Source organism: Pungitius pungitius, chromosome 6 (assembly GCF_949316345.1).
Source record: "Pungitius pungitius chromosome 6, fPunPun2.1, whole genome shotgun sequence".
Taxonomy (NCBI): domain Eukaryota; kingdom Metazoa; phylum Chordata; class Actinopteri; order Perciformes; family Gasterosteidae; genus Pungitius; species Pungitius pungitius.
Genome location: NC_084905.1, coordinates 7,061,245 through 7,077,241, shown reverse-complemented (window position 1 = coordinate 7,077,241; position 15,997 = coordinate 7,061,245). Strand labels below are relative to the sequence as shown.

At 43.9% G+C, this 15,997-nt stretch overlaps 1 protein-coding gene across 6 annotated transcripts in view; it reads left to right on the top strand.

Moving 5' to 3' along the window:
- mical2b (microtubule associated monooxygenase, calponin and LIM domain containing 2b) overlaps nt 1-15,997 on the top strand; it is a 43,864-nt gene that overhangs the window by 21,071 nt on the left and 6,796 nt on the right. For 2 of the 6 annotated variants that reach the window (XM_062562856.1, XM_062562854.1), the window contains exons 14-27: nt 1,240-1,334; nt 1,584-1,652; nt 1,753-1,878; nt 3,393-3,551; nt 3,681-3,917; nt 4,022-4,123; nt 4,514-4,972; nt 5,608-5,688; nt 5,813-5,905; nt 7,007-7,193; nt 7,385-7,458; nt 10,695-10,776; nt 15,396-15,554; nt 15,818-15,868. In XM_062562856.1, coding sequence (XP_062418840.1) covers nt 1,240-1,334; nt 1,584-1,652; nt 1,753-1,878; nt 3,393-3,551; nt 3,681-3,917; nt 4,022-4,123; nt 4,514-4,972; nt 5,608-5,688; nt 5,813-5,905; nt 7,007-7,193; nt 7,385-7,458; nt 10,695-10,776; nt 15,396-15,554; nt 15,818-15,868 — 1,974 coding nt within the window. Of the gene's footprint in view, nt 1-1,239; nt 1,335-1,583; nt 1,653-1,752; nt 1,879-3,392; nt 3,552-3,680; nt 3,918-4,021; nt 4,124-4,513; nt 4,973-5,607; nt 5,689-5,812; nt 5,906-7,006; nt 7,194-7,384; nt 7,459-10,694; nt 10,777-13,401; nt 15,352-15,395; nt 15,555-15,817; nt 15,869-15,997 lie in introns of those variants that run through there. The other 4 variants (XM_062562855.1, XM_062562858.1, XM_062562857.1 and 1 more) reach the window with 4 other exon arrangements.

Genomic DNA, 15,997 nt, shown 5'->3' with positions numbered 1-15,997 from the left:
GTGCTTTAATATGCACACTGTGAGCCAGTTGCACAGTCCGTAGATAATGTTCTCTCAATGAACTAAACAAAAGTAGGGCTTCTTTAAAAAATAATAGTAATAAAATGTGAAAATTTCTGCATGTTTAAACAAAGTGCTTCAATTAAAAAAAAAAAAAAAATCCACTCCCCCACTTTTTGGTAAGTGGGAGAATTGAGCTCTAGCTTGTTCTGCTAGGATTTTGAACCTGGGCGTGAATGCATCAGAGCTCATTGTGTCTCATAATAGCGTTTCAATGGATTCTAAGCATATGAGACAACTTGTTTAGTGCTCCAGTGCGAAGTATGTAACAGAAACGAGTCTGTCCATTTTGGAAAGCGCCTTTTGTTCCTAATTTTTCTCACCCATCCCCTTCTCCTATTTTCTCTGTCTCACTCGATTGGTTGAGTGGTATCACGTGGGACGATTTAACTCGAATGCAATCGGGCTGTTGTTTAAGTCACTACCGTAAAGAGCGGCGCCGGTCGAAAAGTGCACTGTTAAGTTTAAATCACAAGTCTTTTTTTTAGCTTCAGATCCGTTTCCGGACGGGATGGCTTCTGGGTCGGGATTTAGACCGCGTTCCGCGAGTTAGTGTCCTCTGGTCTAGTGGAAACTTGCTTGCAGACATGGTCAGCAGTATCCGGTCAACTGTGTGCCCTTGTCCCACAATGTGCAAACCCACTCCAGTGGGTTTTGGTCAATTTATAAATTGTATTTTTTTTCAGTGTTGCCTGATGTTGAACTGGGTTGATGTATAAACAAACATTAAAATCTGTGCAGTATGATGAAGGTGACCGTTATTGTTTTGTTTTCTAAAAATGATCAAATCCAGATGGAAATGGATTAAGAAGAGTTGCCTTTATTTTTCTTAGGCAGAAATGTTAAGTAACCCAACAAGGAACATTTCCATTTCACAGGGCTTCAGTAAATATTAGCAATACAATTATCTCTACGGTTTGAAAGACTTTTTTTCCATACTTGTGCGCTAAATCATGCAGAATTTAAAGCATACTGCATAGTTCAGACTCTTGCCCTCCGAAGACAGACACAGACCCTGATTAGGCTGGAAGCAGAGCTTTGCCCAACAGCACCTCACATATGCTGGATCTGCTGGAGGGAAGGGAGGCCCAGGAGAGCCAGAACCAGGACGGAGCTGAACTGTCTGTTTTGACCCCAGGAAGTTGCTTCAGTTTCTCACTTTCCTTGTTTGTGTTGCAGGTTCCAGAAAAGCAGATGAGAACAGTGAAGGATGTCCAGCTCAAACCAACCACAGACTGCTGAACCCGCCTCAGCCGATGAAGAGGACACCCAGGGTAAGGACGAACACTGTCACATTTGCTATCCTTCTGTCTCCTGTACGTTTGCTGCTCTTTGTTCAGCATGGAGTCCCACCCCCCCCCCCCCCCCCTCTCTTTCTCTTCAGTCGTCCCAAAGGTGCGCTTTGTAATAAACTATTGATAAGATGGATTCTTGGTGTCCTCTCACATGTTAAGTATATTGGGAAATGGGATCTTAGTTTCAAGGTGATCCAGATAAAAACTCTGTGGCGTCTGCTGTCACAGGAAGACAACAAGCCAGAAGACGATTCCGTCAGCAAGAGGCGGCGAAAGGGCAACCACTACCTCACAGAGGTAGGTTCAACGGGACGTCCCCCGTGTTCTGGTAATACACAAACCCACTTTGCTCTGCGGGTCGCACTCTGATCACGTTCTTCTCCTCGGCTGGCACCAGTTGTCTTGTCACAGTGCGCCCCCCGCTGGTGAGGACGGGGAGCTGCGGGAGAACAAGGTGCGCTCCATGGCAACTCAGCTGCTGGCCAAGTTTGAGGAGAACTCAACTGCCAAGATGAGCAACAAGGTGAGGGGCGGACTGCGCCACGGGGGAAACATACTGTTTTGTTAATAGCGTCCATTCAGCTGTGTCATCAAAAAAGCCCTAAATATGAGGTAGTACTTACTGTTGATATTCACACTTTCTTTTTCAATGACAAAGTGTGTCCAAACTTTTGACTGTAACTGTACATTTGTACGTTTGATTTCAAATAACTATTTAATACAGTATTTTTTTATTTGGTCACTTTGGACAAAATTGCTTTGTCTTGTATTCTATCTAGGGTGGCAAAGGGGCAGAAAGTTTGCGGAAAGTTTCCACGTGAATTTTAGGCTCGGGAATTTGGCCTTTTGCGGCTTTCGGGGTGCATTAAAAAGCGAGAGTGGTGGCTGGGGGGTGGACGCGGGGGGAGGGTGGCCCGGACGATACGGCCGACGGGGGAGTAACCAACCCGGCTCGGATTATTTTTTAGTGTAAAGGCACGTTCACACCGACTGTCACCAGTCTATGCACAGACCCAATGACGTATTGTTAAACGACAAACTTGTATACTAAATATTAAGTAATACAAACTATAATTTGCTCAATTTTGTGTTGCTCTTAAATGAGCCATTTGGTTGTGCTTGAGCACACGCTGTCACTCCACGTGACGGTTCCCTCGGCATGGAAGTATGACGTGAAGACGATGAAGTCCGCTGCCCGATCCGAGCCAACGAGCCATCAAACGGACTGACGGCCAGCACCATACCGCTGGAAGCAGCAGTCATCCAGGCGCTGTTCCTGTAGAAGTCGTTGAAATTCACCGATCTGTCTGCGCCTACAAATGCTAGTTAGTACAAAGACACGACCCTGTTTGATCCGACATAAGTAGAACTTCCACAACAAGTACAGAGTCTCGTATGATGCGAGGAAAACACAATGGCGAAGAGTTGATCTGTTTCAGGCTGATAAGCCACGCCCATTCTCAGTCGCGTCGGGCGTGAATACGGGACACACGCAAACTGACCACAAATGTACCCTGAGAGTCCTGCGGCGCGTTTAGAGCATCTGAGCGCAACTGGTCACTGTTTGGGAGTCAGATGTTGAAGAAGTGGACAGTAAGGAGGACGTTGATGAGGTCCAGGAAGAAAAATATTTAGAGCAATGAAATGATACAAAAAAAATGTTTTGTTCGATGAAAGAATAAAGTTCTACTCACAAAAAAAGTCATTACGATTCCTATGAGCCAATTATTTGATTCCATACTTAAGCTTCAATATAGAGTAGATGTAATACTAGAGCTGTACTGAAAGGTGAGTCGCTATTGGTGACTCATGATGAAATATTTGATCTACAAAATGATAGTAATGGAAGACAAGTACCTGACGTGTGAAATGGTGCCTCATGCCATGGTCTTAGTATTATGGCTCAGGAGCCTTCAGCTTTTAATGCAGCGTTGACATCCTGCCACTCTATCCACCGATTCTTATCCCAACTTTGTTCAATACCTTTTTTCCTTTCCTTCCATTGCCTTTTCGTCTATCCCCCCTTCCCCATGTCAGTCTGATGACCCATCCGATTCCTCCTCTTTTCCTTTCACCACGGCACATCCTCTCTCAGAGGTTGAGGATGAGGAGGAAGAGAGGGAAAACCCCCGTTTTGCACAGCCAAAGACCGCCCCCCCTCCTCCTCCTCGCGCTGCCCCTCGCCCTAAGTGGCAGGTATGCCTCCACCCGAGCAAACCTTTCCTTCCACATTTTTTTAAAGGATCCTTGAGCAGCATATGAATATTTTTTTATCTGCATTTGAACTATAATCCCGCGCTGCTTGTGTCTCCTCCCTGTCTCCAGCCCTCCGTCTACCTCCGCCTGCTAGAGAATCCCAGTGCCGTCGTCCAGCACAGCGATTTCTGCTACTGCCCCAAATCCCCTCGCCCCCCTCAGAATTGCTCTCCCTCCCCCTTGCAGCCTAAGAATCCCCTCAGTCCCCCGCGCACACCGAGCCCGAACGTCCCTGAATGCCACTCCCCGGAGCGCACCTTTCCCGACCCGGCGGCAGGCCGTTCCTCTGAGAGCGCGATGCAGCAGGTGACCATCGAGGCACTTCTTTCCAGCATGCGTCAACCCTTCCGATAGAAGTGACAGCACATTTTCTCCTCTTGCCTTACCTGTTTTGCCGCCAACCGTCTTAGCAGAACAAACAGTCCGGCCGGACTATCAAAGAGCGGGCGGTCCTTCTCTCCTCCATGTTCCCCGGGTCCAGCAGACCTTCTGCTCCTCACTCAGAATCCCAGGTCCTGTATTGTCGGGCCCAACTAACGTGTTACATAAACTGCTGCATGTTGTTAATAACTGGGTGGGTCTTTGACACATGGTGGTTCCATGTCGAGCGTTGCAGCGCGGTCAGCATTCCACTAAATGAATCCATGTTCAGTGCTTCATCTGCTGGAACGCACACTGATTCATTGTAGCAATGTTCTCACAAAAATGATCACATTGTATGATCCTTAGGATAGCATATTACATCTGAATGATTGGCTAACTTTTTAGTTAACATAAAAAATTGATTCTTTGCAGCTGGCTGACTTTGCGCTGTGTGTGTGTGTGGTTTCATCACATTTGTTCTACATTTAACACTAGCCTCCCAAGCTCTGACTGAGCCTCTTTTGACTCTTCTTTTGTAGGTGAGACTTTCTACCCCTTCACCTGGTCAGTCCTCCACTACTTCTTCTTCTCCTCCTCCTCGTGCCTCTGTATCTAAGAGCTCCATTGTCCACCCCGTAGTCCACCCTGTCCCTGACCCCACTGCCCACGCCGGCTTCTCCTCTGTGCCCCAGTACACTGCTGGACACAAGGACAGGATACACAAAGACTCCTCTAAGTGCTCGTCTTACACGGCCTCGGCCAACAGCGAAACATCTGCCTTTTCCTCCACTTGCTTTGGAGAGAGCCTGACCATCTGCGATACTAACTGTGAAAATGAGCACAGCACGTCATCTCCCCGTGCAGTTTCTGTATCGCACAAGGAAAGCTATGATGGGATTCATGAGAGTTCTCAGAATAATCTGGAAAGTAAGCAGGAGAAGGTCCACAAAACCACTTGCGACGCATTTGAGAAAATGGCAGAAAACCAACACATGAAGGTAAAAGTTGATGCTGATCTCCAGGGAAAGTGTTTTAATCTGAGTTACTAAAGTATGAAAGTCACTAAACATTAAGTCAACATTTAGGTTGAAATAACCCTGCATAGGGCTCTACTTAAACACAGGAGTTCCATAAAAACAACAACAACAACACTAACACTAAGTTTACTCTAACTACAGCAGTGGCAATGCTTAAGTAAGGAAGTCACATGACCAATAAATCATGTCTTTGTTGAAATACCTGGTTTGCAAATAGTGCTACATTTTTATATAATTACTGGAGTTGCAAGTCAACCTTTGGGTGGAATTAACTACAAAACTTGTTAAGTACAAAAGTAACAACAAATAACTAAAGTGGTTTTACTGAGGTACAGATGTTGCATGAAAAATAAGTCAATGTTTAGGTAAAAAAGGTCACTTCTTTTTAGATACAATAATTAAACCTTGCAGACTTTGTTGCTTTTTGTGCTAGGCCCCCTGTCCCGTCTCACAATTCCGTGGATTTACAAACAAATAAATGACGCTGGTTTTATACAAATTGTAGTACATGGCTTTTAGTGGGTATGGCTACAAACTTGCACAAAAACGGATAAAGATACGTTTGAACTGAACTTCGTTCTGGCGTTTCCATTCAGTGCAATGGGAGCTCTGCTCCTGAGAAATCCATTGTTTGCTCTGAGAGACGTCCGACCAGAGCTGCTAGTTACGTGAAGGAGGTACCAGTCAACTCCTCAGTCTACATTCACTTCCAGAAATTCTGCATTTTACTCTTTCTTCATTTTAACTTCTGTCTGTGGTTTCCCATTCCCCTGGTGCCTGTTTCCCCGGTGTAAATGTTAGCGTACAGTCGGAAAGGTTTCCTCCGCCATAGACGCTAAAGCTCAGAAATTGGCCGTCCTGTATGAGACGGACCACAGGCCAAGTGCCACGCCGGTAAGATGCATGGGGATGTTGCAGCGACGGATCTAACCCCTTTCAACTTTTGTTTGTTGTTTTTCAACAATGAAAATTGAAAAGTTTAGTACAGTTTAGATGTTCGGCAAGTAGCGTCATTACTAAGAAGATGAGACTTGAGATTCAAATGCAATTAGCTGATTTTCATTTTATTTCTAACTTTCATTTTTTTTAAAAGGCAGCAGAAAATCTCCTTCATCCTCTGGTACCCCGGCTGAAAGAGCAAATGGGTTCTATTTTGCCTTCTTGATGGCATGAAGCAGCTACTTTGTTTACAGAAACATCTCCACTGGACGGACTGTTTGCATGTTGCTATTGTATTTACTTCTGCATGCAACTATAGTTCACATAAAATCTTGTTTTAATCATTGCTTTGTTGAGCATGTGGGCTACACTGTAGCTAGAAGAGGTTAGACTGGGTGAACAGTTTGATGCTAACATGACCGAACGCCCTGGTTTCAAGTCACATTCAATTTTGAGGATCACTTTACACTTGTTTGTTGTTAACTTTGCCTCCAACTCTCTCCATACAGCCCTCAGTTAAACAGCTCATCACACTGAAATAAGTACCGTAACTCTTGACTCTTTTTGAAAGAATTAAAGACCTGGTCATTGATGGTGATGACAAGAATAAAATGTAAATGTAATAGACAGCAGAGACCGAGGTGGTATTTTAAGATGGAGAGCTTTTAGCATTGGAGCTCAAACATAAGAACTGTGAAGCGTAATTCCTCCACGTGTCAAACAGAAGGGGGATGAGTGGCAAACGGACCACTTTAGGACTGCTAGGCTACTTTCATCACAACATCTACCCTGCGCGGCATACAGTCTTTAGAGGACCAGCGCTGTGTCCCTGACGGACAGTGCTTTGGAAAACAGATTGTTGGCACTTCAAACACCGCTGTTGAGAGCACAGCAAAGTGCACAAGGACAGCAGGAAGAGTCGATAGTTCAACATGTTTCACCTGGTGGAATTCTGCCTCAAAGATGATCAAATAAGATGATCTGAATACACTACACTCTGTCTGAAGTAATTCCAAAAAAAATCCAACCTTGTCCCGGTCTTCCTCCTCCTCTCAGTGTGTGGTGCGGAAGGACTTCCCTCCTGGGCTCGGCGGTAGCGACGTCTGCCACTTCTGCAGCAAGCGGGTGTATGTAATGGAGAGGTTGAGCGCCGACGGCTACTTTTTCCACCGCGAGTGCTTCCGCTGTTACGTTTGCAACAGCACCCTCCGCCTTGGAGGTCACACCTTCGACTCGCAGGAGGGTGAGTTGGACGTGTACAGATGTTGTTTAATCCCTCTGCCCAATCAAACATTAGACAACTCTTTACGTCCTGCTGTTGGATGATGTCATTGACAAGTTCAGTTCTTCAGAGGTTTTGTCACTCAAACTCAGCAAATGTTGTTTTTGTCCTATATGTATAAAAGTGATTTTATTTTGTCTGCGCTTCCTCAGCAAAGTTCTACTGCAAGATGCATTATGCCCAGCGCCAGTCCGGCACTCACATGGGGGGGTTGAGAAAGAGAATGGTAAGGAAATTTGCTGTTGTCACAGAAGACAAGCAAAAATTGAGCTTTTAATGTCTTTTCCCACCACATCCCACCAAATTTTTTCCATCCAAGAATGTGCTTTTTTCCACGTGTGCTGCCAGTCATCCTTTACATACTTAGCAGGCGTGCTGCCACTCAGTTTCAGAGTCGTCACCTAGGTGTGATGTATCTTGAGCTGCGACTGAGTGATCTGTACAGATGCAGCTCTCCATAACACAACGTTGCATACAGTTTTTGTTCAGATACACATTTATGCTGTGTTAGTGGTCCCATAGGACTATAGGTCATCTATGTGAATGTGTCAGGACACCATTGGGCCAATCAGTTGGAAGTTTACGTGGCTTGCATTATTCAAACGGTTGAAACGTGCCACGGAAGAAATAGAAGAAGTTGAAAAAAGATTCGAAGAACGCTTTCAAAACATTCCAACAATTAGGATCAAGTTTTGAAAATACCATAATGTTACGTTCCCACCTAGGTTGGAACTCGTTTTACAGGTGGGGAACGTAAAAACCTGTGCTGGCGCCCCCTGTATAATCAGCAGTGGACAGTGAAGTAGTGTGGAGGGGGGGGTGCAGCTGAAACAAATGAGTCCTGACACGTAAAATTTGTGTTTGGTCCCCGTGGGACATTTAGTAGGTGACAAACAAACAAACAACAACAAAACAAAAAGGTACACACATAACCAAATCAGGGCGGAGAAGGGGATTGGGGGGATTGGGGTCAAAGTAAGGAAATAAACAAAAGGTCCCTTTTGTTCTACACCCCTTTCCCTGCCTAACACAATCTATCCCTAACCTGGGGCCTGTTTCAATAAGGAGGTTCAACCAACTCTGAGTTAAAACTTGAACTCTGAGTTGACTTACCCTGAGATGGGAAACTCTGAGTTTTCGGTTACAGAACAGCTGAAATGAGTTAGTTCAATCAACTCTGAGTTGACCTACTCTGAGTTAAGCGCGTGCACCACAACTATAAAAAGCCATTATCAATGGAGCGCAGATATTACGAGTCACCATGGCCACAGCGCCAGACAAAAAGAGGTCTTCATATTTTTCACCAGCAGAACTGGATGTGCTTATGCAAGCATATGGAGAGTACGAACATATATTTTAAAAAAAAGCAACACGGCTGCAGCGGCGAAGGACAGAGAGTTAGCTTGGGAGAAAATAGCTGCTCGAGTCAATGCGTAAGTTTACATTTGAATTACTGTTATACAGTGTTGTGTGTAATTAATTTCTATGTAATCTAAAAACTGTAATTTAATTCCCTAATTTAAAGTAAAATCTGATGTAATTGCATTAAATGCTGCATAAACTATAAAGCAATTCTGTATAAAACAATAGTGGATTTAACATCAAATTTTAAAAGATATATTTTTTCAAGAATAATTCATGCAATTGTATAATGTTTATTTGAAAGCATTAAAAGTGCAGTTTCTTGTCTCTCCTTGTATTGTTCAAGTGGTTGAGGTTGATATGGGATTTAGAAAGTAATTAGTAATAAGTAGACCAATACTTTCTAGAGATAGTCATTATTACATTAATCTAATTACACTGTTGAAGAAGCCAGTTGTAGTTAGTAATATAGGTGACTTGCCCAACTGTTATAATATCAGAAGTGAAACTGGAAGAACAGTGTGTTATTCAACCTAATTTTAATTTTCATGTAGGTGCAATCTTGCACATTAATACTGTGGATGGACCTCCTGTTGACATAGTCCGCTTCATTTTCGGAAGGTGCAATGATGGGAATATGTGTGCCATCAATGCATCCAACCACATTCGGAAATCCTAAAAGGAATTCTATTATTAGTTTACTTCCAGGGGTCGCAGCAATATGCTCTTAACTGAACGTCATTTATCAGGTTAGCCTCATTTAAACCGATTTATACATCACTGACCTGCAATCCTGTGAAACTCCTCTTTGATGGCTTTCACGGGTTTGTGCCCAGGAAACAGCACAAAAATTTGGAGAAAGCGCTTAAGAGCGAGGCACACTTTCCTTACAACTCTGCAAACAGTAGCCTTACTGATATGTTCTGCATCCCCAATGTTATACAGAAAACTACCATTTGCAAAGAAACGTAATGCAACGCAAAGCATCTGCTCGGATGTTAGAGCACGGCCGCGATGGCTGATGTTTCTGATGTAAGGATGGATGAGATTATGGATGTATCTTATTGACTGTAAAGAAAAACGGTACCGCTCAAATAAAAATGAATATGGATATGACAAAAAATCCACTCTGGGTCTCAAAATCCTCTCCCGACGTAAATGCAACTCCCTACGGATTAATGCAGCCTCTTCATCCACAGGATCGTCCATAAAAGGACATGCCATTTCATTCACTTGATTTGATGCGCTCTGCGTGACTGAAATGTGCGCAATGAATGAATACCGAAAGAATGAATGAGGTGATTAAATACCACTTCCTCTTTAAAAAAGGGGAGGAGACGAAATAAACTCTGGGTTTCCCGAAGAAAACCTGCTCCCGACCAGGTTAGGTTCACAGAGTAAGTTGCCATGGTAACTGACTCTGAGTATAAGTTACCTCTCTTTCTGAAACAGGCTTGACTTACTCTGCTTTCTCAGGTTTAACATACCTCCCATTCTGAAACAGAAAACTCAGAGTTTCCCTCATTTCAGGGTTAACATACTCAGAGTTTTCACTTAACCTCCTTTCTGAAACAGGCCCCAGCTCACCTCTCTATTGCAAAAACTACAGGGGTGACCCCACCCAGCTAACTTAGTGTGTGTAACAAAGGTTTACCTACGTGATGGAAAATGTACACCCATGGGCAGAACTACCTACCCCTTCTCCAGAACTGAGGTAGAGTACCATTGGGTCTCACTCGACCAGATCCCAAACAAAACAATCTCAGCCAGGCCATACAACAAAACACAGCCTCTCCTTTCTCTTTCTCTCTCCCCCTCTGTTCCTCAACCAGGCTGGTTATATAGGCCACCAGCTCGTTAGCTGATTGCTCCCCAGGTTTTATACAGCCACGCCTCCTCGCCAACAGCCAACCAGCACTGCACACCTGTAAACCATGACAAAAAACAAAACACTACCCCTACTCACAGTTAAAGGCAGAGACACAAAACATGGGGACATGTAACAATAATTACTGTTTGCAAAAAATTGCACTACTCTACTTTTTTCCTTTGGATGTGAAGTAGAATGTCTGTTCATCGTTTTCTTCCTGTGAATCTCAGGAAGACCAACGGGGCGCCAACAACTCGTCGCTGGACGGCGGGGGCTTCTCGATGACGGGAGGCCTCCAGCTGCAACCCCCAGGTACCCTGGTTTCCTTGCTTTGGCGAGGCCTGAGCTGGCCATGGCGTGCCAGCCGGGCCGTGTGTTTGTTGCCTCGAGGGATGCTGGGAGGCATGCGTAATTGTCTTGCGACTGCGGGATGCCACATCAGGAGCTGCTCGCATGACTACGCGTTCCTGTACGAGCTGCTGAGCCTGGGCTGCCCTCTGCTCTGCATGATGCACGAGGTGCTGGGACAGATGTCCCAGGAGCCCCAGCAGCTCGTCGGCCACCAGCTCTCGTAGAAAGGGGTCTTGTCCGGGCCAGTCGACCTAGCTGGAACCCACAGATTTGAATTTGTGCTCTTGTGCTTCTCCGAAATGGCTGAATGGAGTTCATTAATGTTACAATTTTAACACCAAATACTATATGTGTTACTACTTTCCAAGTGTCATTGGTCATTTGTGTTTTTATTAAATAATTTTGCTATGAAAGTGCTTTGACCGGTTAGGTTCTACTGCTTGTATTCAGTGCCTGGTGTGTTTGCCTGCAGTTACAGTGGACAACACAAGGAAAAGCCTGTCATGTAGGTCCTCCGGCTACATTGTCTTTTTAAATCGTACATGCTGGATCAACTTCAGGGGAAATGCATGTGTAAAACAATGCAGAGTCTTAAGGCAACTGACTCTCAGGGTCTCCTGGTGTTAGACCACTGCCAAATGCATCTCCAACTGACGAGGGCTTGTTCCAGGCTGGTATGGGATACTGATACTTATCGGACAGTAAGTCGGCAGAGGGGCCAACCAATAAATGGGAAAGGTTTCACATTTTGTGAAAATCCAATCTGCAGCTCAGATTGATGTTTGAAGTGTCAGAGGATATTTATTGGGAGTAACCTGGAACAAGCCCTCTGAATCTAACCTCTGAGCGATCAGGACCAGTGGTGTTTGGTTTCAGGGGCATAACTCGGTCCGCCGCACTTTTACCCTGCACCACGAGGATGTGCAATAGAAATGCAAAACATTATATTTTTAGGACTTTTAGAATAATTAAATACTGTGTAAATTACAGCAATAATACAAAAATCTAATTATAAAACAACTATTTTATTAAGTTCACCCGTGAAGTTTTTTGCATTGGGTTTTGAAATGTCAATGTTAGTTGAACAATCTATCTTTTTGATTAAGATCTCGGGACTATATGACTAAAATGTATTACGAGCCAAAAATAATCAGCCTCTACTCTGACCTTATGGGGCGGTTTTTCTTTTTCTAGTAGTGAACATGTTTGCTCAGGAAAAAGCCAAATATTTTGTTTTGATGTTTTGCACTTTTGTTTTGTTTTTTTGTTCTATTGTGTATAAATGATGAATTCATTGTGAGGAATTAAGGGTGAATTTTTAAATGCACTGATGAGGTACTGACATTGCTTCTGTCAGTTCTCACATTTCAATGTCTTTCCAATTTATTTCCTAGTGTCCTATTAATGTCGGTGGTCCTTCATCTTCTGTCCATTTTCATTTGCCCCCCCCATATCCCGCTAAATCTTTTTCCAAATTCCTTTTCCTGTTTTGTTCACTTCATTGGTTCAGTCTTTTTCAAGTTTCCAATGCTGCACCCTCTGATTGGCTGATTCTCAGCGGGGGGAAGGTGATGATTGGCCGGCTTTGGTCATGAGAACTTGTGTTGCTTTTGCATTGGCTGACCCTGTAGCTCCGCCCCCTTTCACATAAGATTAACCAACCACAAATCCGCATGTAGAGTCTGGCATGCTGGTGTCAGTAAAGGTGTTGCGTGTGGCATCGGCATATTAAACAGTATCCCAAATGAATTCTTACACCTTGGCTAAATTACATTCAAGAAATTGCAACCCCAAACAGTCTGACTAGACCACAGTTATGTTTGTCCACCTCTTTGGGCCACCCTGACATAACCATTGGATACATTTAAGACAGGTTCAGGCATTCAGGCTCCCCAGGGGATGGAGCCCAACTATTTTTTGTTGAGCCTGTATTTTGTTTGTTGCTCAGACTTTTAACTTATCCAGTGAAATATCTCCAACATCTACTGACTGGATTGGTATAAGATTCTGCTCAGGCATTCATAGTTCCCAAACAATAAATCTTTATCACTCATGTTTTCAGAGTAACGTCTTACCTAAAGGATTGCAGTGAATGTTTGTACATGCATTCATGGTCCCCAGAGGATAATTCCAAAGACTCCATTTCGTCCAATTTATTTGCTTTATGGCGGAATACTCCCACCAGACTAGCTTCCACTTTCATGGGAGTTTAGCAAGTGATAAACATGATGTCATCACAACATAAGTGCGTTAGCATGCTGACATTTGCGACCCAGCCTCAGAGAGTCTCAACGTTTCAGCTTGCCATGAACGATTAACGCCGGTTGACTCGATGCCCACGTAGCACCTTTTTCAGTTGCAGTTGTTTACCCGTTCCATTAGTTTGGTGTTGCATCGCCCAAAACCAAACCCCACTAACACTTGTGTTGTGTTCCCTAACACCAAACCACCCATCTGAATGTGCATTGATTTCTGATTTCCCTCTGATGTTTCATCAGCAGCGGCATCCCCCCCTCTTAACTCGCCATTCTGACAGTAACAAACGTGTCAACGTCTTTGGTCTGTCTGTGGTTACTTCTGTTTCAGAAGGAGCCCCCCCCCACTCAGAGCCCCTCTCCAGATCCCTTTCCTGCACTTTCTAGACTTTTCTCAGGAGATAAGCAGACCCACACGTAGCACTTTGCGTAGTTGTGTTCCTGATGAGTCTTGAAGCAGCCTGCAAGCTTTATTCATTTTGCACATCAATAAATACTGTAAATTTGCTTTATATTTATAATCTGTAAATATATATTCAGAAATAAATCAATTTTCATTACATAAATTATTTGCTTTGTGGTTTGTTACCAATTGGTGTATTGTAGTAATTCCCAAGAACACCAAGAACACCAAGTTTGATTCGAGCGAATGCTCGGGGGACCCTCTCTTGTCGCGTGGCTTATTACCCTGGAAACCGTTTCTGCCATAGTTTTTTCTCTGCATCAACCATGGAAGACATGGTGACTCTGTCCAAGTCCTACTCACTTTGGACCACCAAATGCTGTTGTGTTTGGGTACGAAATGGCATCCGTAGGCATAGACGGCTTGGTGAATTTCACAGACTTCTACAGGAACTGTGTCTGTGGCTCTGATTGGGACCCGGACGTCACCGTATTCACATCATACTTCTCTACCGAGGGAACTCTCCTGTGTCGGGACACAGTGTGCACATCCAAACGGCTCCTTTAAGAGCCACATTCACAATATTATTGAGCAATGTCCTGCAACAATGCAATTATGCTACACTATAATGTACTATATTCAGTGCAGTGATGGGATGTTGTAAAACAGGCACATATAGTTGTATTCTGTTTGTTAAAGGTGTGGTCTTTCCTGGACTGGTCGCTGTATAAGTATGAGGATATATTGTATCCTCCCTTTTCAGTGGCAGTATGTCAATGCCAATAGGCTATTGTGCTGTTCCACGCAAATTTGCACAACTTTCCTGCGGACTCACTGCGACCGACGCTCTGTCCCAAATTGACGTCACTGCGCTCTCGTTGCATAGATTGCATAGATGTGCATAGACTTCCTATTCCTGTGGCGTGAATAATTTGTTCGATATGAACGCACCTTTTAGTGATTGATCAATTTTTAGTTTTAACCACACGATTAACAACTTCTACAACAAGCAAATCCCTTTGTCTCCCACCTGTCTTTAACCACCATAACGTCCCCCACGTAGATCCCATCACAGCTTCTGCCAATGCCGGCTGGGTTGTTCAACAGTCCATACATCTGCTGCCATCACTAAAGTACATTCATGCAATGCGAGGGTTCATCCGGCTACGTAAAGAAGAAACGTTTGCCCACAATCAAACACTTCCAAGTGAGGTTACATTTGAAGCAAACTCAACTCCATCCAACCTGAACAGATCAGTGAATCAGCCTATCCTCTCTCCTCTTTGGGTCTGCTCTATCCTTCATTCTGGGGGTTCTGGTGTCAGTGTATCACTTGGTGAAAGTGGCATTCCAACATTTAGCCCAAACCCAAAAGTGAACTCCACTGTTGTATAGTAAACTTTTCCATTTCTTTGTGACCAAGTGGAATACCCTGTGGAAAAGATTGCGTTCACTGTTGACTCTGTGAGTACTGTGTGTGTGTGTGTGTGTGTGTGTGTGTGTGTGTGCGTAGGTACAGAAGACTACAGATGTGTATGTATTGTTTTTATTGCATAGAAATTAGGTTTTATGTATGTATGTATTTTTTTGTTTAAGGAGAAGCCTGGAGGTTATCAAAAAAGATAAATAAGCTTAGTTTTGGGAAATCCATAGTTGTTTTCCTTTTTTGAAGCTAAGACATTAGCCAGTTTTATTGCGGTACTGACTCAAATAGTTTGATTGGCATTTACGTTTTCACTTTCAGAAAGTGAAGCCTCCCTAATGGGTGAATGATCCCAGGTCACTTTTTCACAGTGAGACGCACATGCAACAAGCACGGACTAGTAAAGGTTCACCGTAACTTGTGTTTTTTTTGGGGGGGGGGGCGGGGGTTTGCATTTGAACGCAGTTCAAACTTAATGCTGGGGTTCTTTTACCGGCAGGCGCAGCTTCCAGCTTGCATCCAGAGCGGCTCAAAGATCAGCCAGGAGCTCCCGGAGAAACGGAGATGGCTGTGGAAGCGCTGGAGGCTCCCTGCATAGTGATGCCCACAACACAGGACCTCGCAGGGGCCAAGAGCCACAGCCAGGACTGTACCGCAGGTCCGCATTGTTACTGTATGAGGTGTTAATGATTGGGCCGCAGTGTGGAACCTTTTTTTAAAGTGGCTGAACTTTAAGAAGTTGTGAGAATACACAGTTACAATACGAATAAGTTCTCTTTTTATTACAGTCGTTTAGTTTCTGTCTTGAATTGATGCATTTTTGCATTTTTCTTGATCTTAAGTGATACATATTTTATTAATATAAAGCGGACATTGCTTTAAATATGTAACACAGGAAGCTTTTTTTTTTTACCTCTGTAGATCACTGTAACACTAAACCGAATCATCGCTGGAGACGGAAGATCAGAGCAAGTGAGTACATTCAACTGTTGTTCTGTCAGTCTGTCCTTAGTTTTTAATTCTACTCTACTGTTTTTTTTGTGGAGGTTTGATAGATTTTAAGCTCCGCCTGTCGCTATTATTCTGCTCTAGTATGTGAAC